The sequence below is a fragment of the Onychostoma macrolepis genome, chromosome 15 (assembly GCF_012432095.1).
Source record: "Onychostoma macrolepis isolate SWU-2019 chromosome 15, ASM1243209v1, whole genome shotgun sequence".
In the NCBI taxonomy this organism is placed as follows: Eukaryota; Metazoa; Chordata; class Actinopteri; order Cypriniformes; family Cyprinidae; genus Onychostoma; species Onychostoma macrolepis.
Window position 1 is genome coordinate 16015150 of NC_081169.1, and position 26730 is coordinate 16041879.

Consider the following 26730-nt stretch of genomic DNA (forward strand, 5'->3'; position numbering starts at 1 on the left):
TCCATTGCTATCACGCTCCTTCCACTTTATATCCCTGCACTCATTTTTCTTCCTAAATCACAGACTGGTTTTACTCTTTCCATGCAGCAAAGTGTGCCAGAGTCACCATTATTCCTTTTTCAGTTGCACTCTGCAACACAACCCTCTCTTTCCTCACGCTCAGTTCTGCATGCTCTATGTTAAACCAAAGACGATTCCTAGATGCATCCTGATCTGCATGGTTCCTATCGTTAAGTTAAGCCTGTCTGATGGATCCGAAGCTAATGCTGCTTATTTTACACACCCAGACAACAACCCTCCCTCTCACCCCAACTCACCCTAAGCAGCTTTATTGAAAATATGCCAATGTGGCGTCACAGAGAGACTCCTCCCTATGCATGTCCAACATAGAGGCCATCTAGAATGATTTGTGACTGTCTGATATAACAGATTTACATTTACTTTGCATTTGCAGCAATTAATGTGTAATGTTTTTGTTGCAAAGCATTGATAAAAGCAGCAGCTTATCATCATTACATATGCAACTATAATGTCCTAAAATGCTGTCTAGGTAGGCAACTCTTATTTTTTATTGTATATTTTCACAATAATAGTGGGCTGCCTCATAATGCTGAAGCAGTCAAGTCGTTCTAATTAAACATTACTTGATATGTGAGGCTTTGGAATCATAACTGAAATATTTACATACACTGACTTATTAATTAATCACTATAGTATATTCACTGTAGTATATTCACTGTAAAAGTCTTTGAAATAAATTAACTGTAAATGAAATACATTTATGGTAATATATATATATATATATATATATATATATATATATATATATATATATATATTTAATTAATTACTTAATTAATAAGAAATCACAATAAAAATACTGTGCCAATGTTTCCACCAGGCTATTATGGGATGGTATATTGGTGTCTGTATTTTTTATTTATTATAACTGTTAATGATACAATGTCAATATAACAGTCTACTTGAACTAAAATCTGCTTTTCACCATAAAATGTACTCCTATCCATGATGATAATACTGGTGATGAAATAAAAAGGCACTCAAGGAGTTCATGGTAATTCCAAGAATTCCATAAAACATGGGCAGAAAACAGCACACATAACAGTAAAATAATCAACTAAATAACATAAAATGAAACATGCTAATGTAGGCTACATTATTGATAACAATATTAACTGTCCAATTAAAATATATTCGTGTCCTTTTCCTGTTTTTCAGCATAATCATATGGTAATTCTGAGTTTATAATTACAAAATATGAATTTGACAGTATTTTACTGTAAAATGACATGTAATGCTTTGTCAAACCGTTTACAGTCTTTTTTACGGAGCTGCATTATATGGATAGGCCTACTTTTCTAAATTTGAGCCAATAGAAATGTTTAAAAATAAACTACATTTTAATTGAATAGATGCAAAAGCCTCCAAGTGCCTCTGACATTTTCTTCTAAGAAATTTTGTCATTAATCACTTATCCCCATGTCGTTCCAAACCCCTAAAAGCTTCGTTCGTCTTCATAACACAATTTAAGATATTTTAGATGAAAACCGGGAGGCTTGTGACTGTAAAAAGTATGAAAGACATCATCAGAATACTCCATCTGCCATCAGTGGTTTAACCGTAACATTATGAAGCGACAAGAATACTATTTGTATGGAAATAAAACAAAAATAACGACTTTATTCAACAATTCGACACCGTAATGTCACCGTAGCGCCATTTTGGAGAGTATCGCTGCACGCAAAATGCGTACGCTCTTCCGTGTCAGCCGCGACATAGGGATGCGCTGTTTACGTTCAAATCAAAGCGTAAATCCACGTAGAAAACGTATCCTTGTGTCGCGGCTGACACGGAAGAGCGTACGCATTTTGCGTGCAGCGATACTCTCCAAAATGGCGCTACGGTGACATTACGGTGTCGAATTGTTGAATAAAGTCATTATTTTTGTTTCATTTCCATACAAATAGTATTCTTGTCGCTTTATAACGTTACGGTTGAACCACTGATGGCAGATGGAGTATTCTGATGATGTCTTTCATACTTTTCTGGACCTTGACAGTGAAATTTACTTGACAGTCAATGGGACAGTCACAAGCCTCCCGGTTTTCATCTAAAATATCTTAAATTGTGTTACGAAGACGAACAAAGCTTTTACGGGTTTGGAACGACATGAGGGGTAAGTGATTAATGACAAAATTTTCATTTTGGGGTGGAGTATCCCTTTAATGGCAATGAAAAGGACCTATTCATTGCCATTAAAGTGAAATTACTGAATTTTCAAAAAATTGAAAAAAAATCATTTTAGGAGAAAATTTCAAAGGGCACTTAGAGGATTTTGCATCTGAACTCTTTAATTACATGTCTGATTCATGTATAAGTACTCATGACAACCTCCAAAAATCATTAGTGTGCACGCCTCATGTATTTGTTGATGTGGTAATGCTCCATTAGGCGCAGTTCAGGGCTTTGGAAGATAGGTGGCCTGTGGTCGCTCGCAGCTCACGGCGCAGTCGCGGTAAATGAACTGACGGATCAGGTAAGCCCCGTCTGCGACGCAACAACAGGTGAATGAATGACCGCGACCGAGGCTCTGCTTGGCTGTTACATCCTTTAATCGCGACTACATCAAGGAAATAAAGATGTAATGTGGACTATTTTAGTCGGTATTGTCTGGCTGTAAGTTGGGACGCGTCGTGGCCACTTGTCCGAGTTACTGCAGGTAAATAAACATCAGCTGTTGACACTCACTGGCCAGCAGACTCTTTATATGACCTGGGAGAATAAACAGCTTTACAGTGCGGTTTAATAGACTATTACACTCTCCTTTGTTGTCACTGTTTGTTTTCCTGAATTAGCCTTCGTTACAACTGTTAATATGGTGAAAGTCAGCATGTTTAACAATTATCATCACTAAAATCACTTTTAAACAGGTCTACCCACCATAGAGTGTTATTGTTTATTTATTATAGGAGATATTCAATCAATTCGTTCATTTTAGGTTGGGCAGACACAATGTCTATTTTATTCAAACGGGTTTGTTTATTTTCGTGATATCTAATATTTTCCCTATATATAGCTCTTCATATATTTATCTCTTACATTTATCTGTAAATATATCTCTGTACTTAAAACAATTCTTTGTTTACACATCACGTGTCTGGAAATAGACGATTCAGCATCATGAGAGAATTAACACTTTACTATTCAATTGACAGATCAAATAGATGACATTTTTGTCATTATTTACTCGCCCTCCTGTCACCCCAAACTTCCAAATTTGTATGACCTTCTTTCCTCTATGAAGTTTGTGGATTTTAGGTGCCATTCTTTTCAATATACTGACAGTAAATAATGATTGACAGCTGTCAAGCTCCAAGCAGAATGTGACTCCTGCTGTTCTGTATTCCAAGTCTTCTAAAGTCATACAATCACTTTTGTAACAAACAGACTTAAGTTTAGGTTGTTATTCGGTGAAATTTTGAATTAAAAGACTTATATACCACACTACTCATATGAACACATTTATGACACTTTTATGGTGAATCCTTCAAGTGTTGAACTGTATTCATTAAGCAGTAATTTTATACAGATCAGAACTGAGAAGCTTTTTCAACAGCAACAGCCAAAATGGATAAATAAAATTTGACACAAGTAAAAAAAACAAAACATGGAAGTTAGCTGTTGGTCCACTCCACCCTTTTAATCATGCCAAACTGGTACCTAATGCATGTATCATTGTTTTTTTATTTTTCATATATCTGTGTTGATGACCTCATTGGTCTGGCGTAAACATAAGCTCAGTCCTTTACCTCCCCAGAGACCTCTCTGTTCCTACCTGTAAACTGATTCTTACCTAGCAACCCTTCTGCTTGTTTTCATGTGTTGGGGTGGCAGGCAAGCTTCACTTCACTTTTCTCTCTTAAGGCTAACAGGAGTCTATGCTCTTGTTATCTATCAATTGCCAGTTCATTTTTTTTTAAAACAGTGTATAATTGTTGTATTCTGTGTTGTATTCTCTGGTGCTTCCTAAAAAACATATATCCCATCTTTATTATGAAGATTTTTCTTTCTTTGCAGCCAAAGGAGATCTTGATTTTAGTGTGAATTAAGGTTAGTTTCTGATATTCTATACTGCGTGTGCTATCATTTTACCTGTGATCCTTTTCTGTTTGTTTAGTAGTTGTTTGTGTGGAGTTTGTCTACACATTTTCTAGACAGTTTTCTTCCTGGAATATCACCTATGATGTTTCTTGACAGTGTGTGTTTATTATGCCACCCACATTAACAACAATGACTGTGTAGGTTTATGTAGCCGAAGTCTAGCAGAAGTTGCTCTGCAAGTATAATTTGAATTCGGAGACTTTTTTTGTGCTGCACATAGCATTTTAAAAACTATAAAGTGTGGAGATAAAATGGAATTATAGAAATACACTATAAAACTTTAAACTTTTGTGACACAGAAGCAACATATATAATACACCCATACACCAAAAAAGATGTCAAGCACTCAAACCACTTTCTATTTAGTCAATCTGAACTATTTAGCCTACAGTAGCTGAACTTTGGGGTTTACGTTCTGATCTGTGTTTTAATTACCTTGAGATAATGGAATATTTTTGGAGAAAGTCACCAAGCTTGCATTTATTTGATCAAAAACAGTAATATTGTGAAATATCATTACAATTTAAAATGAGTGATTTGAATATAATTTAAAAAGTTGTTTATTTCTGTGATGGCAAAACTGAATTATCAGCAGCCAATAGTTTTCAGTGTCACAGGATCCTTCAGAAATCATTCTAAAATGTTGATTTGGTGCTAAAGAAACATTTCTTATTATCAATGTTAAAAACAGTTGTGCTGCTTTATATATTTATAGTGAAAGATGTGATGCATTGTTTCATGATACTGTATGAGAACAGCATTTATTTGAAATTTTATAACATTATAAATGTCTCTCACTTTTGATCAATTTATTGCATGCATGCTCAAAAAACCCTTTCGTCATGAACTACAGGTGCTGGTCACATAATTAGAATATCATCAAAAAGTTGATTTATTTCACTAATTCCATTCAAAAAGTGAAACTTGTATATTATATTCATTCATTACACACAGACTGATATATTTCAAATGTTTATTTCTTTTAATTTTGATGATTAGAGCTTACAGCTCATGAAAGTCAAAAATCAGTATCTCAAAATATTAGAATATTTACATTTGAGTTTGAATAAATGACCATCCCTACAGTATAAATTCTGGGTATCTCTTGTTCTTTGAAACCACAATAATGGAGAAGACTGCTGACTTGGCAATGATCCAGAAGACGAACATTGACACCCTCCACAAAGAGGGTAAGTCACAGAAGGTCATTACTGAAAGGTGTGGCTGTTTACAGAGTGCTGTATCAAAGCATATTAAATGCAAAGTTGACTGGAAGGAAGAATTTGGGTAGGAAAAGGTGCACAAGCAACAGGGATGACCGCAAGCTTGAGAATACAGTCAAGCAAAGCCGATTCAAACACTTGTGAGAGCTTCACAAGGAGAGAACTGAAGCTGGAGTCAGTGCATCAAGAGTCACCACGCTCAGACGCCTTCAGGAAAAGGGCTACCAAGCCACTTCTGAACCAGAGACAACGTCAGAAGCATCTTACCTGGGCTGTGGAGAAAAGAACTGGACTGTTGCTCAGTGGTCCAAAGTCCTCTTTTCAGATGAAAGTAAATTTTACATTTCATTTGGAAATCAAGGTCCCAGAGTCTGAAGGAAGAGTGGAGGCACAGAATCCATGTTGCTTGAAGTCCAGTGTGAAGTTTCCACAGTCAGTGATGATTTGGGCTGCCATGTCATCTGCTGGTGTTGGTCCACTGTGTTTTCTGAAGTCCACAGTCAACGCAGCCATCTACCAGGAAATTTTAGAGCACTTCATGCTTCCTTCTGTTGACAAGCTTTATGGAGATGCTGATTTCATTTTCCAGCAGGACTTGGCACCTGCCCACACTGCCAAAGGTACCAAAAGCTGGTTCAATGACCATAGTGTTACTGTGCTTGATTGGCCAGCAAACTCGCTGACCTGAACCCCATAGAGAATCTATGGGGTATTGTCAAGAGGAAGATGAGAGACACCAGACCCAACAATGCAGATGAGCTGAAGGCCACTATCAGAGCAACCTGGGCTTCCATAACACCTGAGCAGTGCCACAGACTGATCGACTCCATGCCACGCCGCATTGCTGCAGTAATTCAGGCAAAAGGAGCCCCAACTAAGTATTGAGTGCTGTACATGCTCATACTTTTCATTTTCATACTTTTCAGTTGGCCAAGATTTCTAAAAATCCTTTCTTTGTATTGGTCTTAAGTAATATTCTAATATTTTGAGATACTGATTTTTGACTTTCATGAGCTGTAAGCTCTAATCATCAAAATGAAAAGAAATAAACATTTGAAATATATCAGTCTGTGTGTAATGAATGAATATAATATACAAGTTTCACTTTTTGAATGGAACTAGTGAAATAAATCAACTTTTTGATGATCTTCTAATTATATGACCAGCACCTGTATATGTCAGTTTACCACTTTGAATAATCATTTGCATCATCAAAACAGATACTCAGTATAGTAACCCAGAAAACGTGTGAATGTTATAATGAACTCCTGCCTGCTATGTGAAAATTTCCCTAGAGTCGCGGTCACTAAATGCATGTTAATACCAAATGCATATTTTCCTCTCCAGGGTCCGAGTGTCAGACATGTTGTCAGGGGAGGAAATCTTATGCAGCACCCAGCAGGTGATCGCAGGGCTGGAGGCTCTGCGTGGAGAGAACCGCACGCTGCTGGACAGTCTGCAGGAAACACTCCAGAGCCAGACCTCCAGCGAGAGCGGCAGCCTGGAGCAGGAGAAGACCAACATCATTTTACAGTCTCTGGAGAGGATTGAACTGGGGCTAGGAGAGGCGCAAGTGAGCGGTGCAGTCAACTTCATTCACTTTCTGTCTCATTAAGAGCCTTTCCACTCACACAGCTGTCTGTTTCCCGCTCATCCAGGTGATGATGGCGCTGTCAGCACACCTGGGCTCTTTGGAGGCAGAGAAGCAGAAGTTGCGTGCTCAGGTGCGGAGGCTGTGCCAGGAAAACCAGTGGCTGAGAGACGAGCTGGCCAGGGCCCAGCAGCAGTTACAGGAGCGGGAACAGGAAGTGGTTACTTTAGAGGAGCAGAACAGACACCTGCAGTTCATGAGCAGCATCCGCAAGTACGACCACGAAGAGCCACCTATGGTAAGGGTTCATCTTGAAAACATTCATGTGGTTAATACATTTAGGTTTATAGGCTAAACGTTTATTCTAGACTAGCTTTGTGGATATGGGTTTTTGTTTGTTTGTTTGTTTTTAATAGGAAAATGGCAAGCAATTAAATGCACGCAAAAAATATTTGACAATTTCATATTGATTGGAAACAACATACTTGATTTTTTTTCTTTATTTTCTTTAATTTATTTTATCTCATATTTCATCTCAGGCATATTTTTTGCTGCGGTTATTTCTGATAAACAAATTTTTAAATACTTTTTTTTTTTTTTTTGCAGTGGGACAATCACAATTTGTGTAAGATCTATATAAATAATATTTATTTGTATAGTTATGCTTTAATTTAATTTTCTGTTTGGATTATCATGTAATTCATATTTTCATGATGGATTTTCATTTTATTTAATGTCTGTGCTTGGCACAAGGCTAAAACAATGCCATCCATACAAAATGGCATTTAATAAGAAGGAAAAATAAATGCATGGCATGACATAAAGTCAGTCTGACCTTTAATATAACAAGAAAAAAAAGCTGAGATCTGAAAAATCAACACTTGGAACATAAAAGTACCAAAAGGTTTTAAAAACACTTACCTTTTTGACTTGAAGGCCCCCCACTGACCCCAATATAAACAAAGATATTTCCTTATTTCTACTGTAATTATGACAAAGATGCTTGATTTCAAACTTTTTTTTTTTATTAAGAAAATCTAGGTGTACTGATATATTAAATAACCATGATTTATTAGATTAACCATGATTCATTTTGTGATTTCAAAAACTATGATTGGGCACCACTGGTCTAAAGGCTATTCAAAATATTAAATCGTAATCTCATGACATGTTCATGTTGTTTGTTTCTTATAGGAGGATAAAGATTATAATATTGTGAAATATCATTACAATTAAAAATGAGTGTTTTCTATTTGAATATAACTTAAATAGTAATTTATTTCTGTGATGGCAAAGCTGAATTTCAGTGTCACAAGATCCTTCAGAAATTTTCAGTCTGATTTTTCAGTCTGACCTTCATATAACAAGAAAAAATGGTTGAGATCTGAAAAATCAACACATAAAAAGGACACAAAAGTACAAAATGTAAAAAAAAACACCCACCTTTTTGACTTGAAAGCCCTGCACTGACCCCAATATAAACAAAGATATTTCTGTATTTCTACTGTAATTATGACAAAGATGATTGCTTTCAAACTGTATGTTCTTCAATAAAAACAAATAAGAAAAAAGAAACATGATTGCATTTACATTTTAATTTAGTTCAGAATAATAATTTTAATATATTAATAATACTTTACTAATTTAAATAAGTCATCCTGCCCTCTTGGAAGTGTTCTGTAGCCCCCTTGTGGGCCCCAAACTGATGACTGGGTGCCACTGGTCTAAAGGCTATTCAAAATATTAAATCATAAACTCGTGACATGTTCATGCTGTTTGTTTCTTCCAGGAGGATAAAGATTCTACTTCAGGGAAGGAGTCCCTTGATGACCTCTTTCCTTCTGAAGAAGAGGAGCAATCACACAGTATGACACTCCTCACAGACCACAGCGGTTCCTTTACACATTTGTTTACTGAGTTTTTTCCATGTCAGCTGTTAGAGCAAGCAAGGGTTTGGTTGACTCAAGGTTTACTACAGTGTTAAGTTTCAACCACAGTTAGGATTTACTATAACACAACTAGAATTTGAACTTCTTAAAGATCATTTTTTCATATGTTTTTATTGAGAGAAGAGTAGAGGTCAGGAAATTGAGAAATGTCACAAGATCACTGATGATCACTGAGCTCAATCTATCGGAGCATGTGCACATGTGTCTCAGCTCTTCTCTTGTATTTGCAGTGTCTCAGCCACACAGTAGTGCCGCCGCTGCTGCCCAGCAGGGAGGATATGAGATCCCTGCCCGCCTCCGAACTCTCCACAACCTGGTGATCCAGTACGCCTCTCAGGGCCGCTATGAGGTAGCTGTGCCGCTCTGCAAGCAAGCTCTGGAAGACCTGGAGAAATCCTCAGGCCACAGCCATCCGGATGTTGCTACCATGCTCAATATCCTGGCTTTAGTGTACAGGTCACTTCAATAGATCATCACACATTCATTTAACATTAAGTGTAAATATAATTATTAATCTGTATTACATTCTAATCTTATTAAATAACATTAATATTATGCTTTACAGGGATCAAAACAAATACAAGGAAGCGGCCAATCTCCTGAATGATGCATTGGCTATTCGTGAGAAGACACTAGGCTTGGACCATCCAGCAGTATGTACTGATTGAAGATGGAACGTGTTACTGTTATAGTTTGCTTGGCACTTTTTTTTTCGTATTTCACTGAAAGGTCAATAGTTACATATGCAGTCTATATACATTAGGTCCCTTTCCATGACTTTATGTTTGTGTTTGTAGGTGGCAGCTACTCTGAATAATCTGGCTGTGTTGTATGGAAAAAGAGGGAAGTATAAAGAGGCAGAGCCACTGTGTAAAAGAGCTCTGGAGATCAGAGAAAAGGTACTGACACAAAAGAGTGAATGGTTTTCCCACAGCTGTCAGATCAGATCAACTTACCTGTACAAGTTTTGGGTCCTGGGTCAGTAAGATTTCCTTTTGAAAGAAAATCATTTCATTTAGCAAGGATGCATTAAATTGATCAGAAGTGACATGATGCCTTTACATTAAATATGTAAAAAAAGAAAGACAAAAAAGTCAATTTCAAATAAATGCTGTTCTTCAAACGTTCTATTCATCGTAGAATCCTGAGAAATGATCCTGGTTTGCACAAAAATATTAAGTAGCACAACTGTTTTCAACATTGAGTAGCAAATTATCATATTATAATGATTTTATCCTTATCCAGTAAATCAAGAACAACTGGAAAAGTCATGGAGCCTTTAAATATTGTTGTGGCCTTGGAGTTAAAAAGGTTGAGAACCACTGGTCTAGATGAAATATCTTGCCTATCTTTGTCTATTGACAGGTGCTTGGGACAGATCACCCTGATGTAGCCAAGCAGCTGAATAACTTGGCCCTCCTATGCCAGAACCAGGGCAAATACCAGGAGGTGGAGCAGTACTATGAACGTGCGCTGCACATTTACCAGAGCCAGCTGGGTCCAGACGATGCTAACGTGGCCAAGACCAAGAACAACCTGGTCAGGATAGGAAATGAGTATCTTGTCAAATGCTAGTGTTTTAATAATGGTAGCAGTAGTGTATTATGCATGTTATATAATATACCATTCATTTGCCCTTCAGGCCTCCTGTTACCTCAAGCAGGGGAAATACAGGCAAGCTGAGGCTCTTTATAAAGAGATTCTGACTCGTGCTCATGAGAAGGAGTTTGGCTCAGTGGAGGGTAAAATCAATTTTACTTCTGCCTTCAGAGGAATTTTTATACACCATAGTTTGACCTACTAAGCATATTTGTCCAATAGTAAATTCATATTTCACATGTGTATATATAGGGGACGGCCGGCCGGTTTGGATACATACAGAGGAGGGAAGCTCAAGACAGGTATGTTTTCAATCCAAATATGCATGTTCTATTAGGAGAAATAGCCTTTTAATGTACTTGTGTGTGTGTGTGTGTGTGTGTGTACTGTAGGATGGTCTGGGAAGTCTGAAGCGCAGTGGATCGTTTACCAAGCTTCGGGAATCCATAAGACGAAGCAGCGAGAAACTTGTTCGGAAACTGAAAGGAGTTGGAACACAGGAAACAGCCCCTCGAGCTGCTGGGTAATGATATTCTACTTACTGTTCAGCTCTCGTCACTTTACGTAGAAGAGAGCAGTATTTTTAACTACTCATTTATTTTTAAACAGGATGAAGAGAGCCAATTCTCTAAATGTGCTTAATGTGGGTCTCAAAGAAAGTCAAGAGGCTGCTATGGTAAGCGTTGAGCCTTTGCTTTCAAATTTGCTCAAGTATCTTATATTCACCAAGGCTGCATTTATTTGATCATTTATAGTAAAATTATCCGTATTATATTATATTATATTGTGAGATAATATGATTTAAAATGTTTTCTATTTGAACATATTTTAAAATGTAATCTATTCATGTGATTGCAAAGCTTAATTTTCAGCATCATTACTCCAGTCTTCAGTGTCACATGATCCTTCAGATATCATTCTGATATGCTGATTTGGTGCTTAATAAACATTTCTTATCATTATCATTGTTGAAAACAGTTGTGCTGCTATATATTTCTTGTGGAAACTGTGATACATTTTTTTCAGGATTCTTTGATCAAAAGTGACAAAGACATTTGTAATTTTACAAAAGATTACTATATCAAATAAATGCTGTTCCTTTGAACTTTATATGAATCAATTTCATGTATAATTGCTGAATAAAAGTATTTTCTTTGGAAAAAAAAAAAAAAAACTTTTGAAGGGTGCTGCATAATTACAGTAATCAGGAATTAGTTATCGGATTATGAAAGTCTATTTTGTGTTTTCAGAAGCCCAATAGGCTGACAGATGCACGGGGTCTGAGTTCCAGCACGCAGAGTTTAGCACGCCGTGCATCTCTGAGCGGTGACAGCTAACTTTCAGACACGCCATATGACATCAGGACTGATGCAGAGATATCAGCCTCACATCTGACTGGTCTGTAATGACTGCAAAGGTCATATGTGACAATAATATGAGGAACAGTATGTGACGATGAATGCACACACTTCAAAGCAGTCTGTCAAAGTGCTTCTGGAAAAGGAGAGCACACTTTGGCTTTACAAAAATATTTTTTACACTGTAAAAAATCTGTTCAGTCTATTCATTTTTTAAAAGCCTGTTGCAATATAAAATGTCACAGAAATGTATCATTTATTGCATTTCAAAGATAGGACCATTACCACAGCCTTAGGCAGGGTGCAGTTTTTTTAATAAAAGTGTGGTCACATTTTTTTGCTCAGCAGAATTTTGCAGGCAAAATCCAGTCATTTCAATAGGAATCCATGCACTCAAAAAAATTCCCCACTTAGGTTTCACTCATGTTCAGGTTAGTCTCGCAATTTTGCCACATTGACCAACAGAAAGCTTTTGTTGTGAAAGTCTCTATTTTGTAAGCCTAATTCATTGCTGCATTATAGACAATGGACATTTTTTTGCCTGCTTAATTTCTCCAAAATTTTACTAATGTGACTGCACTTTACCACTGTTTACTTAGAAAATTGTAGCAATATGTGACATACATTCCATGTCCTCACACTACCATGCAATAGAATTATAGTATTGGAATTGAACAATTTGCACTTAAGGGATAGTTCACTCAAATTCTGTCATTAATTACTCACCCCCGTAAGACCTTCGTTCATCTTCAGAACACAAATTAAGATATTTTTGATGAACACTGCATAGACAGCAATGCAACTGAAACGTTCCCAGGCCCAGAAAGTTAGTTGTTAAAATGGTACATGTGACATCAGGGGTCTCATTTATAAAGCTTGCGTACGCTCAGATTTGATCTTATAGTGTGCGTACGCTTAAATCCACGTTAAGAACTGTCTTTGGCGTGGAAAAGTGCTTAGCGTCATGTCAGGGTCTGAGCAGATGTACTGCAGGTTTTTGGAAATGTAAGCTGTTCTTGCAGCTCGCTGTTCTAAGTTAAAGAATTTGGAAGATGACTGGTGATCTTTTACATGTTAATGACATTAATTAGGAGTCGTTTACAAGGCAGAGAACTGAAACCATTCAGTTATGTGCAAGTTCAAGATCATTTGCGATTCATACATTTCACATCTGACAGAGACGCATACGTGTGTTTTCTGTACGTACGTTCATTTTATGCATCACACGTACGCATATTTGAGAAATGATCGTAAGATCAATTTTAGTATGGTTTCGCACAACATTTTATAAATGAGGCCCCAGTTGCTCAAAGTACTTTGAGAATACTTTTTGTGTGCAGAACGACATTAGGGTGAGTAATTAATGACAGAATTTTCATTTTTGGGTGAACTATCCCTTTAATTCTTCTTATCGCTTCTAAATGCTCTTAACTCAAAAATTCCTAATGAATGGTCATCCATGATGTTACATTCCAAGATGAATGTAAGACATACTATTGTACATACTAATTTGTATGTTTCTATGAGTTAATATCAACCAGTTGTGGTACATACTTGTGCCTATAATATAAGGGACTTTTGATTTTTCAATTTCAAGCACATGTACTTTATATTTATGCATGCTGTGCTTTTGCTTTAGTTTAAGCACTTCTCAACACAATAAGAAGGATTTTACATGTGCAGAATTTCAGGGTACAAGGCTAATATACAGTATATAACTTGAATCTTGCTAGTGGATGTAGTTACTGAGAGGTTAGGCATCAAAGGAGCTGCTACATAATCTAAACAGTTGTACATTCTATATTGTTGAATCATGTTACATATTCCGTGGGCTTAGGGAGTATATTTATATACTGAATGTTGCTGATGAACCAAATAAAATTGTTCTACCTCTGTTAAAATCAACATGTGTGAATAGTGTTTTCAGATAATTAGGTGGTTGACAGCTGATACGGCCCAATCAATAGCTGGTATGCAACTCCTGGTGACCTCCAGTAGTTTAAATTAGTGTGCTTGTGTGCCCACTGCAGCTGGTTTTGAGAGTATGTTTCTCTTCAAACAGTAAAGAATGACACTGGCTAAATAACAGCATTTATTAATGCTTCTTGTTGTAGAAAACACCATATTAAAGAATCATAAAAAAAAAAAAGAATACATATATACACATCTCTTTGTTCCTTTTGAGACCTCAGGCTTGTTGAGCGATCTGAGCAATTTTCTGAAGCATGTCCTCAGACTGCAGTTGTTCCAGGGTCAGCAGGGACAGACCCAACTGATCCTCCTGCCACACAAACATGACACAAAGGCTCTTAATACAACATAAATAAGAACATGTACCTCACAATCTCATCCCTGCAAACTTATCATTGTGCTTTTGCTTTTTGTGTTTATATATGATTTCAACTGGTTTCAATTTATGTAGACTTTAACTCAACTTATTGATTGAGGTTTAGAATCATTGAACAGGCTGAGGAAGGTTATTGTGGTTACCCGTCTGAAGGGCTGGGCCATCTGTCGTAGAAAGTGCTTGCCTAACTGCACAGTCTCATCAATGGTCAGATTTAGGCTTCCATCTGTAAGGTGTTCCTGGATCCAGCGGGGCAGCTTTCCTCGCTTATCTGCTCGTGCGTAACGCTGAGGGAAACGCAAGAATTAAACAACTTAGACAAAAAAAAAAAAACATGCTACCTTCTCATCAGTTTACTTACCTTATCGGCAAAGATCATCAGGCCGTAGTCTGTTTTGCCTCGGATGGCTCTGCCCACACACTGAGCCGCATGGCGCATTGCATCAAACGTCAGAAAGTCATTTTCCCGGATTTGAAACTGATCTCTGAGGTATTCCAACCGTGCCTGATTCAATCAAACAGGTCAGGGTATTTTGATTCATTACAGAATGTATTGGAAATCTTGTAAATTGGAAATGTATTCGAGATCTGGGAGAAAAAGCTCTACAAACCTTGAGGATTCGACTCTGGGTGTAAACGTATGGTACTCCAAACATGATAACGGCACGGCCAAAATGATGAACTGGGGGTTGAAAAGAAAAACTGATGAACAAATGATTACACTTAATTGTTTTAAAGAATTTGCTAATTATAACAAGTTTTCTGCAGGTTTTATGAAAGTAATTTTAAGACCAAGTCAAGAAAATTTTAGGAATTAATGGAAGTCAAAATCAGAAAGATAAACTTCCTCTTCATTTTGTACCTCAAGTAAAATTATCTTTATTTAAGAATGTTTATATATTTGTACTGGGAAAAAAGGACAAAAATACTGAGGAAGATATTACATTTTTTTCTAGATGCAACATTTAATGCCATGACTTTATGAATGTAAGACTTTCTGCTCCAATTTAAAACCTTTCTAAGGCCTTAATTTATGGCAGGGTGAATTAAGACTTAAGACCAGCAGAAGACCTGTATAAAGAAAGCTCAAAATTGAAAGAAGTAGTATCCACCAAAGTCAATCCCCTCTGACACTTTCCCTCTTGCCACTGAGAGCAGAATTGCTCCTCTGCCGTTCTCACAGGCCTGAAAGTAAAAGACAACAAAAGTGATTACTTTAACACAGGGAACCTAAAATAAATTCAACATTACACAACACGATTACAGAAAATTGGATTAGGGAGCATTAAAACCCCAATGTTTATTGACCTCTTGATACTTCTCCAGGGCCATGCTGGTCTCAGCTGCATCCTGGGTTTCTATGAAAATGAGCTTGTTTCTTTGGATGTTTTCAAGGATGCCCTACAAATCCAGCAAGAGAATGAGTTATGATTATCATAACGGCACTTTCAATGATTGGAGAAGGAATCAAGTTGTCTCTTCATACCTGTTCATACCACGAGGCCACAATGTTCTCCATGTACATGTAACTCGTGAAGAATGCAACGATCCCATCGGGAACGATGGCAGACATCTCCAGCAGCAGGTTTCCATAATTCCGGATCACAGCTGTGGGATGTATTTTAAATAAAGAGGTTATCTTTTAACTGCACTGGCAAAATAAAATGAATAATACAAAAAAAAAAAAAACAACTCACCAAAATCTTCTCTGGTCTCAAACTTGGAGGTCATCGCTACTTGATCATTCCCTCTGCCAACAATCTGAAAGTTGGAAAAATATAATAGTTTAAAATGGATAAAAATACACACACACACACACACACACACACACACACATACATAATATATATATATATATATATACATACATACATACATATATACATACATACAGTGGGGCAAAAAAGTATTTAGTCAGCCACCAATTGTGCAAGTTCTCCCACTTAAAAAGATGAGACAGGCCTGTAATTTTCATCATAGGTATACCTCAACTATGAGAGACAAAATGAGAGAAAAAAAATCCAGAAAATCACATTGTAGGATTTTTAAAGAATTTATTTGCAAATTATGGTGGAAAATAAGTATTTGGTCAATAACAAAATTTCATCTCAATACTTTGTTATATACCCTTTGTTGGCAAAGACAGAGGTCAAACGTTTTCTGTAAGTCTTCACAAGGTTTTCACACACTGTTGCTGGTATTTTGGCCCATTCCTCCATGCAGATCTCCTCTAGAGCAGTAATGTTTTGGGGCTGTTGCTGGGCAACACGGACTTTCAACTCCCTCCAAAGATTTTCGATGGGGTTGAGATCTGGAGACTGGCGAGGCCACTCCGGGACCTTGAAATGCTTCTTACGAAGCCACCCTTCGCTGTTCGGGCGGTGTGTTTGGGATCATTGTCATGCTGAAAGACCCAGCCACGCTTTCATCTTCAATGCCCTTGCTGATGGAAGGAGGTTTTCACCAAAATCTCACGATACATGGCCCCATTCATTTTTTCGCTTACATGGATCAGTCGTCCTGGTCCCTTTGCAGAAAAACAGCCCCAAAGCATGATGTTTCCACCCCATGCTTCACAGTAGGTATGGTGTTCTTTGGATGCAACTCAGCATTCTTTCTCCTCCAAACACGACAAGTTGAGTTTTTACCAAAAGTTCTATTTTGGTTTCATCTGACCATATGACATTCTCCCAATCCTCTTCTGGATCATCCAAATGCTCTCTAGCAAACTTCAGACGGGCCGGACATGTACTGGCTTAAGCAGGGGACACGCCTGGCACTGCAGGATTTGAGGCCTTTGTTACTTTGGTCCCAGCTCTCTGCAGGTCATTCACTAGGTCCCCGTGTGGTTCTGGGATTTTGCTCACAGTTCTTGTGATCATTTTGACCTCACGGGTGAGATCTTGCGTGGAGCCCCAGATCGAGGGAGATTATCAGTGGTCTTGTATGTCTTCCATTTTCTAATAATTGCTCCCACAGTTGATTTCTTCACACCAAGCTGCTTACCTATTGCAGATTCAGTCTTCCCAGCCTGGTGCAGGTCTACAATTTTGTTTCTGGTGTCCTTTGACAGCTCTTGGTCTTGGCCATGGTGGAGTTTGGAGTTGGACTGTTTGAGGTTGTGGACAGGTGTCTTTTATACTGATAACGAGTTCAAACAGATGCCATTAATACAGGTAACGAGTGGAGGACAGAGGAGCCTCTTAAAGAAGAAGTTACAGGTCTGTGAGAGCCAGAAATCTTGCTTGTTTGTAGGTGACCAAATACTTATTTTACCGAGGAATTTACCAATTAATTCTTTAAAAATCCTACAATGTGATTTTCTGGATTTTTTTTTCTCATTTTGTCTCTCATAGTTGAGGTATACCTATGATGAAAATCACAGGCCTCTCTCATCTTTTTAAGTGGGAGAACTTGCACAATTGGTGGCTGACTAAATACTTTTTTGCCCCATTGTACATACATACATATATATATATATATATATATATACACACACACACACATATACATATAACATACACAGTCGTGGCCAAAAATATCGGCACCCTTGGTAAATATGATCAAAGGAGGCTGTGAAAATTAATCTGCATTGTTAATCCTTTTGATCTTTTATTTCAAAAATTCACAAAAATCTAACCTTTCATCAGATAATAAGAATTTAAAATGGGGGGAAATATCATTATGAAATAAATGTTTTTCTCTAATACACATTGTCCACAATTAACGAAACCCTTTTATTCAATACATTTTGAAACCTCCATTTGCCAGTTTAACAGCTCTAAATTTTCTCCTATAACGCCTGATGAGGTTAGAGAACACCTGACAAGAGATCAGAGACCATTCCTTCATCCAGAATCACTCCAGACCCTTTAGATTCACAGCTCCATGTTGGTGCTTCTTCTCTTCAGTTCACCCACTCATTTTCTATAGGGTTCAGGTCAGAGGACTGGAATGGCCAGCAGAAGCTTGGTTTTGTGCTCAGTGACCCATTTTTGTGTTGTTTTTGAGGTTTGTGTTTGGATTATTGTACGGTTGGAAGATCCAAACATGGCCCATTATAAGATTTCTAACAGAGTCATGATGCCATGCATCTAAACAAGATGTCCAGGACCTCCAGCAGAAATATAGGCCCACGACATCAAAAATTCAGCAGTATATTTCATTGTACACATGGGGTACTTTTTATCCCTGTGTTCACCAAACCCATCTTGAGTGTTTGCTGCTAAAAAGCTAATTTTTTTAGTTTCATCTGACCATAGAAGCCAGTCCCATTTGGAAGTTCCAGTCGTGTCTGATAACTGAATATGCTGGAGTTTGTTTTTGGATGAGCGAGGAGAATTTTTCTTGAAACCCTGCCAAACAACTTGTGGTGATGTAGGGGCTGTTTGACAACTTGTTTTTAAGGTTTTCTGACCCGAGACTCAACCATTTTCTGCAATTCTCCAGCTGTGGTCCTTGGAGAGTCTTTAGCCACTCAAACGCTCCTTCTCACCGTGCATTAGGACGATATAGACACACGTCCTCTTCCAGGCAGATTCGTAACATTTTATGTTGACTGGAAATTCTTAATTATTGGCCTGATGGTGGAAATGGGAATTTTTACTGCTCCAGCTCTATTCTTAAAGCCACTTCACTAATTTGTGAAGCTCAATTATCTTTTGCTGCACACCAGAAATATATTCTTTGGTTTTTCTCATTGTGATGGATGATTAAGGGAATTTGGGCTTTGTTTTCCCTCCTATTTATATTTCTGTGAAACAGGAAGCCATGGCTGGATAATTTCATGTTCATAATCACCCTGGAGTGCTCAAAATTGTGAATATGAATGGGAATATACTTATATTTTACTAATAAGAATTTCTAGGGGTACCAATAATTGTGTATTAGAGAAAAACATTTATTTCATAATGATATTTCCCCCCATTTTAAATTCTTATTATCCAATGAAAGGTTAGATTTGTGTGATTTTATTAAATAAAAGATCAAAAGGATTAATAATGCAGATTAATTTTCACAGCCTTCTTTGATCGTATTTACCTAGGGTGCCAATATTTTTGGCCATGACTGTGTATATATATATATATATATATATATTATTCTTATTCTAGATTCTTAAAACTTCTAGAATCACATAATAAAACAGTTACTAAATTTAATATATAAATACTCAGTTTCTCTTAAGCAGCTTTGTCAGCAGAAATATCAAACATATGGGGGGCTCCCAATATTGTGTAGGGCAACAGGGGGCCTTCTGTGTCAAAAAGACTGAAAACCACTGATTTAATGTGTTTTTAAAAGATGCCAGCCCAGTATATCTTAATTCGAAATTCTATTAAATATGCAAATACTTGCATAATTGCTTTCTTCAAATGGTAAACTACACACAGTTGGGTGGCATTACAAGTCACAACTCACAAGAGGGCACAGGCAGGTTCGTGCCAGTGTCATGGTGAAGGATGCCATAGTGACTGGGTGGAAATCAAGGATGCGTGGATAGATGTCCAGCGGAGAGAGAGTCTATTTAGAGAGAGAATCAAAAATGATCTAAATCAAACAAGTGTGACGTTTCTAAAACAAATAACTGCAGAAGATTTCGTAAATAGCATTTGTGTTTTACAGTAACAGCAGAAGTATAGGCTACAGATGTATAAAAGGTTCCCTGTTTTAAACCAATTGGCAAGCTAAAGCAAACCCATTTTAAATGCGGCCTGCAAGCTTTAAGGTGAAAGTTAGGTGTCTCACACAGATGGCATGAGTGTTACAGTGGGATTACAATGAAGAGATTAGTGAGCAGTGTGTGTAATCTAATATTCATGGAAAGATGGGGCATATGGATTGAGGAGCACAGCTTACCCCTGATGTGATAATGACTGATTGAAAGCGCCCAAACACCGGCTTTATGGCGATAGAGGGGTCCATGCAACTGCATAGAAAGAATTCAAAGTTAGTGACAAAGCTAATAAACTGAATTAAAAAGACATTTAATAGAAAATGCGTGAAAAATTGTATGAGAGCAGAATTAATGCACCTGAAGTGAAGGACAGGATTTGCTATTGTTGGCGTTTTATCTTCAAAGGGCTCAATGATGATGGTGAAGCCTAAAAGAGAGCGATTACACATAAGAAAACATTATTAAATTGAGGGGAGTTTGAGATATTAGCAGTGCAAAGGTGTGGTCACATCATGAGTGAAATTTCAGACTAATTTCACAGGCCAAAAAAAAACTTTAACTTTAACCCATTGCAAAATCTGCATAGGGAAACTGTTTGCTCATATGCAAAATTCCTAATCATATGGATTTCCTTTGGAATTGCTGGATTTCTCCTACGCAAATTCACAGAATGAAATTATGTGTGACCACAGCTTTATGATGGGAGGAGTCCAGGACAAGGCTTTGTTACCTTTGCTGTAGGTGCTGACAAGTGTGGCAAAGTGTGAGATCAAGGTAATGGCTGAGAAGTCAGCAATGTCTGCGATCTCCAGTGTCCTCAGCAGTGAGCGCAGCCGCTCTGCACAAAATCTGGAAGTGGATTAAATACACAATTTAAAATGGGGTGAATATATTGCTTTATTAATAATGACCATCAGTACTTCCAGTATGGGACAGCAGAAGAAACAGACTGATTCTTCTTTTACTCACCTCAGGGGTTTGCGATCAATGCAGACCTTCTCAAAGATGTCTTTGAGGAACTGAGGGGCACTCTCTTGAACCACGTGATGGATTCGCAAACGTGCCTTCAGGTACTCCAGGAAGCGCTTCATAAAGCCCACAAAGTGCTCTGCAGTGCGGATGCTGCCAGGTACAGCCTCTGTAGTGAGTGTCACATTTGCCAAATATATTTAGATACTTAAGCCACACTTAATGAACCAGTACCAAACAAGTGGTATTTAAAGAAATGTACAAAGCAAAATTCTCACAAAAAAAGTATGTTAGGTTTCATATTATAGAACAGACATTGTATGTGTATTGATTAAATCAACACTAAAAATATCTGGACATTTCTGGATGTCAAACAGGGAGGATGACTTCATATATCAGCTAAAAATGACCTTGGGACCGGTTGGTTGAAAGCCATCACCAAAATGCTCAGTTAAAAGTTAGTTTTGTGAAATATGACATTTGTTTGCAGATGTCACTTGGTTTGATATCTTTTATCTAGTGCAAAGTCAGACATTTTTGTGTGACTCAAATATTTTAGGGGTTGTTGTAGATAATAAAACTGACCTTGGAGGATTTCATCTGGCAGAACTGGGTTGGACAGATAGATGTCAGTTTCTCTGGCAACATTTGCTTCTTTAAGACCTTCAACTAATCTCCTGTATTCTTCTCTGAGTTTGGCAGCATCGGTTTCCTTAATTCTTTGAAAGATCACAAACAGATGGCAGGAAATTAAAGGCATTACTCATGTAGTAATAAATGAAATACTAATGAATTCACTCTTTCAGTATTTTGTCACACTTGCTAATGGTGTTTTGCAGGGTTTCCACATTAGTCTGACAGCGATCCAGAGTCCTCCTGGTAATGTTGACGCTCATGGAATCAATACACACATTATCTAGAAGGAACAATATCAGCTTAAATAACCAAGATCTGTCCACATGATATGGGTGATCATGAAAAGTACTGCAAATTTCTACTCACCGATGTTGTGAGCCTCGTCGAACACAACTACAGATTTCTTTGCGAGCTCTTTCGAGACCAGGTCTGCAATTTTTGGATCAAGTAAGTAATGGTAGCTGTACACTACAATGTTTGCGTGAAGAATCTAAAAGAAGAAACGTATGAAAGCAACAACAATCAATTGTGTGCAATCATCAATCAAATTGCAGCAATCCTCCACCATATTAAATCTAGCAAGTACTCACTGCGTAACGTGCCAGGAAGTACGGACACCAGCCTTTTCTACGCCCAAAGTCCTTCAGATCATCCAAGTTATATATACCAGGAGGAATGGGCACCTGTCTGCCTACTGCATTAAATTCCTGTGTACAGGAAATTATTATTTTAACATTTTATTTTAAATAGATTTTTATTTAAATTAAATGTTTTTAATTTTTAATATTGTGATCAAAGACTATGCAATGCAAATTAAAATTTGACAAAATATATAACAATAAATGTTTATTATTTTAAAACATAAATATTTGAAAAATTTAACATTTTCTTCTAATGAACATGATTATTTCATATTCCAGAATACAATAAAATACACACGGGAATTCAGGCCTTACACAAATTTTAACCAGGATTAGAAAAAAGGCCAAATCCTACAGCAAATGCTTGAGAAATGCTTCACACCTCATAGAACTGGCAGAGAGGTTGACTTGGGTTACTGTGATGCTGCGCGCGGATATATGATGCTGTCAGACTGTGACACTTTCCATCTACTTCTTTTCCAAAACGCAGAGAGCTCACCTGTAATCACACATTCAATTCCACTAAATGAATTCACCGGCACAAAAATTTACTGAAACCACATGCAAATCTGCTCATTTAGGAGCTTCTACCTCAGGATGAATGCACAGGTTTTTCCGTGAAGAAAGTGCCAGTGCAAGGAAGTCATTTTTCACTCCTGTTTGCTTTGCATAGTAATCCATTAGTTTCCTTAGCTCCTCCACAACCTGACGGGAGAACAGAGAGGTTACAGAAAATAAATAGATGAAATGCATATTTGAAAAGAAATGTAAAAATAAGTATGCAATGGGTTATAAAAATGTATATAATGTTGAATACCTTCTCTATTTCAGGCACTGTGCGAGAACAGTAGACAAGCTTGGTGACTTCTAAAGGGTAAGCCTGCAAGTTGTCAAAATATAAATCAAATTATTTCCAGTTATCAGTCTCTCATTATAGTGAAGTTTCAAGTTATATAACACAGTCATTCAGAAATCCCTCACCTTCTGGTAAGCAACAATGAGGGAAAGAAGAGAAATAGTTTTTCCTGTTCCTGAAGGCATCTCGAGAACTCCATGACCCTTTGCAAGATAATAAAAGTGGGGGAACAGATAGATAGATGTCTCTCAGTTAATATAAGACTACAAAAGCAGCATGCATGATTGATTGACTGATTGATTTAACATTATTATCCACCAATGTGGAATTTTTCCTTCGGCTTCTCATTAATAATAACACACACATACACAAGTTATACACGCATAATTAAGACACCAACAACAACTATTCAACATTAAAAAAAAAAAAAAAAGCATAAGTAGGCTACTAATTATCACGAGTTTAAGTTTAAAGTTGCAGTTTAAACCCGTTTTAGATTAATTAAGTGTTGCACATAACATTGCATGGTACATTTGGCACGGCGTGAAATGTCATGTTAACTATCCATAATGTTAACATATTACATATAATACGACGATATTGGCTTAATAAAAGGATTATAACACACCTTTGCGTCCAGCGTCCTCTTCAGCTCAAGCATGTACGAGTATTGTTCAGGATAAATGTAGTCATACGGAAAGTAGACTAATAACCCCTCGATATTCAGCCTAAATGGATGAAAGAGACATTAGAGCAGAAAACCTCTGTTTAATAAAAAGCGGTTTGGAGAATAGCCAGTCTGCACATTGGCAATGCTACTAGTCGATGTATTGAAATCTGACAATTTCACTCACTTCATGTTGGCTTGATAGCAATTTGCAGCACTGGGGTGTTTCTGGTGGTCAGTTTTCTATAATTTCACACATTTATATAGCAGTAATTGTAACTGTCATGTGTATTTTACACAACAGACTTCTATCGAGTTACACAGGCGTTTTTAGTATCACGAAAAGCTGTCGCAGCTAAAACGCGTAAGGTATTTTGCTTCTGTGATTGGTTGTTCGCTTGGAAACCCTCCCCAGTCTGTTATCTTATTGGATGATACGTATGTCAATTAAAATTTTCAGCGGAAGTACATTTAGCACCTTCGGGATTAGACCTAAATAATCGAAAAGAAGTCCGGACTAAACTTTCACTAAAACATTTCTGCCATTCTGCCCGACTGGTTGTGCTTTTCTACCATCAGTTATTTTAAAGCAATAATAAATAAATGTTAATAATAATAATACGTTTAATTTTAGGAAATACTTTTTAAAAATTAATACATGTACGTGTTTTTTATTAAATACTTATTTTTTAAATCCTAGAGTATATAATAAACATTCCATTTTAAATAATACAAGAAAGAAAGAAAGAAAGAAAGAAAGAAAGAAAGAAAATATTTTATTATTAAAACAGCAGAGGCATATATTTTTATAATATTTTATTTACATGATCATTTTATTTCATATATTACAATGCAATAAAATACTGTAATATAACACCCCATCAAAGATAAACCTTTACAAAGTGATTTCCTTTGTACTCATAGGCAGGGAAAATAATTATCTTAGATCACTTAATAGCATAATAGGTATACTCCAGTGGAAATAAATTCCATTTTGATTCATTACTTGGTCATATTCACCTACATTGACTAAAAATGATACTTTTTGAACTTTATGCAAAATGTTTGACATTTTCCAGGAAAATTTACTACATAGCCAAAATGTATTCTTTTCCTGCAAAGCATAGCTTCATAAGCAATAGAAAATATAAAAATGAACAAATTGTTAGTGCTTAAATATTTTACATCTCCAGTTGACCAAACCCAGCAAAACACTGCTCTTGTTATGTTATCCATTAACACTGTTGTGCTATGACTGGATCACCCTATGGAAATTGATAGATTGATGGATTGTATTTTTCAGAGTTAAAGCTGTAAAGACGATTGCCTATTTGTTATTACTACGTGTGGATAAAAATGTGCCATAACTCTGCAGCATCTGTGGCACAGCCAGCTATTGCTCATCCATCCCAATTCCTTCACTGTCCTCTGAAACAGGCATAATAAGATGGCATGGGTGAGCTGACGCCAATATTACAGTATCTAAAAGAGTCCCTTTATATCTCATATCTCTCTTCCACACTCTTATAACGGTCCATGATCCTTAGAACATCCTCCAAAATGGATGGTCCCAGGTCCAGGTCCAAACCCATTAGAGACTCAGAGCGTGACATGCTGGGTGAGATAGCTGGAGATTCACAGTGTTCGCTCCGCAGGTCCTCATTACTGAGCCCTGCATCAGAGTCCAGACTCAAGCCTCGTTTTGGGTCCAGCGGAGCGCAGCCTTCCGACATGGAGTCATCCGAGGAAGCCTCGGATAAGGAGCCCGTGGAAGGCACCAGGTGCGGCAGGACTGCGATGGAGGCGGAGAGAGTGAGGTCACGACAGGGATCCCTGCACTTCCCAATCCCTTCCTCACACACAGACATGGAGCGCTGCTGCATTGGACTGTGATGGTGATTCTGCTGCTTATGAACAAGGGACGGCTGCTCGTCTAAATGCAGACGTGGGGGTTTAGGAGGAGGTTGCACAGGCGCGATGAACACCGGCATGGAGATGGTGGTTTTGAGGAGAGAATTGTGATGAGAATTATGACTGCGATGGTAAGTGTGGCTCTTGCTGTTTATATCGAAGATCTCATCCATTCTTCTGTCAATGCTGTGAGAACGAGATCCGGGCATTTGATTGAGGGCTGGAAGCATATCGAGTTTGCCATGCAAGAATCCCACATCGCCAAACATGTCCCCTTCTCCCTCAGGCCCGACGTGGGCACTGTGACGTACATCACCCAGCGGCGGGCTTATCATGTCTCCTGAAAGAACGTCCCGTATTTTCTGCTTCTTGCCTCGCTTTGGTGTGGATGTCTTTAAGTACATGGGTGTCTTGGCTGGCATTCTGTTTCCCAGTATTTTGTGTCAAACGTGTGATGATGTTTGTCGCAGAAATGAAGAGGAACCTAGTCCTCAGTCTGATATTAACTCTTTCATACGTTTGGGTTGGTTTGTCTCCTTTATTTCACTTCTAAATTTCCCGCCGGCAGCTGGAAGCAACGTCCTTTATGTCTGAAACTCTTCAGAAGCTCCTGGAATGTTTCATCACAACTGCAGATCTGAGGAACAAACAAAGAGAAGAAAGATTTACAACCTGTGAAACTCAAGAGTGGGGTTGTAGAAAAAAAAAACACACACACACACACAGAGAAAAGCACATATATTTACTGTGCAATTTCAACAACAATGAAAGCAACTCTGTTTTTCTTCTCCCCAGAGCAGAGATTAAGATTTTTTTTTTCTCTCTCTAGTCTTTGCAGCTGCTTACCTATAAATTACAAACCCTCAGAAATTTCAGTCTTTCCACAACATGTTGCAGGAATTTGTTGGATTTTCAAAAGATATAATAGCAAGGATGTTATTTGGGTGCATGCCTTTATGAGAATATTATGAAACTGCCCCAGAACATTATTGGCAGTAGAGAACGAGCTTACAAATCCCCACTTCTGTTCTCCTCTGAACTCCAGCCATTAAATTACATCCACACTGACGTATGTTATTGTATTCAACATTTTAATGTAGTGTGAAGATTGCACAACATTTGGAAAC

General features: G+C 37.5%; 3 protein-coding genes across 5 annotated transcripts; 1 reads left to right on the plus strand and 2 right to left on the minus strand.

Moving 5' to 3' along the window:
- The first annotated feature begins 2121 nt into the window (after positions 1 to 2121).
- klc3 (kinesin light chain 3) lies at positions 2122 to 13975 on the plus strand. Of its 3 annotated transcripts, XM_058745082.1 has the most exons (15): positions 2122 to 2197; positions 2473 to 2740; positions 4099 to 4131; positions 6753 to 6978; positions 7064 to 7294; positions 8786 to 8861; positions 9176 to 9401; positions 9511 to 9598; positions 9743 to 9844; positions 10311 to 10484; positions 10588 to 10687; positions 10797 to 10846; positions 10937 to 11067; positions 11154 to 11220; positions 11795 to 13975. In XM_058745082.1, exons 4-15 carry the CDS (start codon positions 6769 to 6771, stop codon positions 11879 to 11881), a joined length of 1542 nt encoding a protein of 513 aa, XP_058601065.1. In that variant the 5' UTR covers positions 2122 to 2197; positions 2473 to 2740; positions 4099 to 4131; positions 6753 to 6768; the 3' UTR covers positions 11882 to 13975. The 3 variants fall into 3 exon arrangements, with proteins under 3 accessions (XP_058601065.1, XP_058601066.1, XP_058601067.1); XM_058745083.1 differs by lacking the exon at positions 4099 to 4131 and having other exon boundaries at positions 2129 to 2197; positions 11795 to 13974; XM_058745084.1 differs by lacking the exons at positions 2122 to 2197; positions 4099 to 4131 and having other exon boundaries at positions 2542 to 2557.
- A 6-nt stretch (positions 13976 to 13981) lies between these two features.
- Positions 13982 to 24054, minus strand: ercc2 (excision repair cross-complementation group 2). The gene is made up of 23 exons (XM_058745081.1): positions 23880 to 24054; positions 23654 to 23753; positions 23151 to 23228; positions 22987 to 23049; positions 22761 to 22874; positions 22552 to 22668; positions 22119 to 22235; positions 21895 to 22018; positions 21712 to 21808; positions 21478 to 21611; positions 20893 to 21061; positions 20654 to 20772; positions 20281 to 20350; positions 20106 to 20175; positions 19668 to 19769; positions 15947 to 16010; positions 15736 to 15857; positions 15558 to 15650; positions 15362 to 15434; positions 14861 to 14931; positions 14611 to 14754; positions 14393 to 14536; positions 13982 to 14183 (listed from the first exon to the last, which is right to left on the minus strand). The coding sequence occupies exons 1-23, from the start codon at positions 23882 to 23884 to the stop codon at positions 14091 to 14093; spliced, it is 2283 nt and encodes a 760-aa protein (XP_058601064.1). The 5' UTR covers positions 23885 to 24054; the 3' UTR covers positions 13982 to 14090.
- Positions 24055 to 24495: 441 nt separating this feature from the next.
- Positions 24496 to 26236, minus strand: zgc:154093 (uncharacterized protein LOC777623 homolog). Its single transcript, XM_058744873.1, has one exon. The coding sequence runs from the start codon at positions 26023 to 26025 to the stop codon at positions 25189 to 25191; it is 837 nt and encodes a 278-aa protein (XP_058600856.1). The 5' UTR covers positions 26026 to 26236; the 3' UTR covers positions 24496 to 25188.
- Positions 26237 to 26730: the final 494 nt, after the last annotated feature.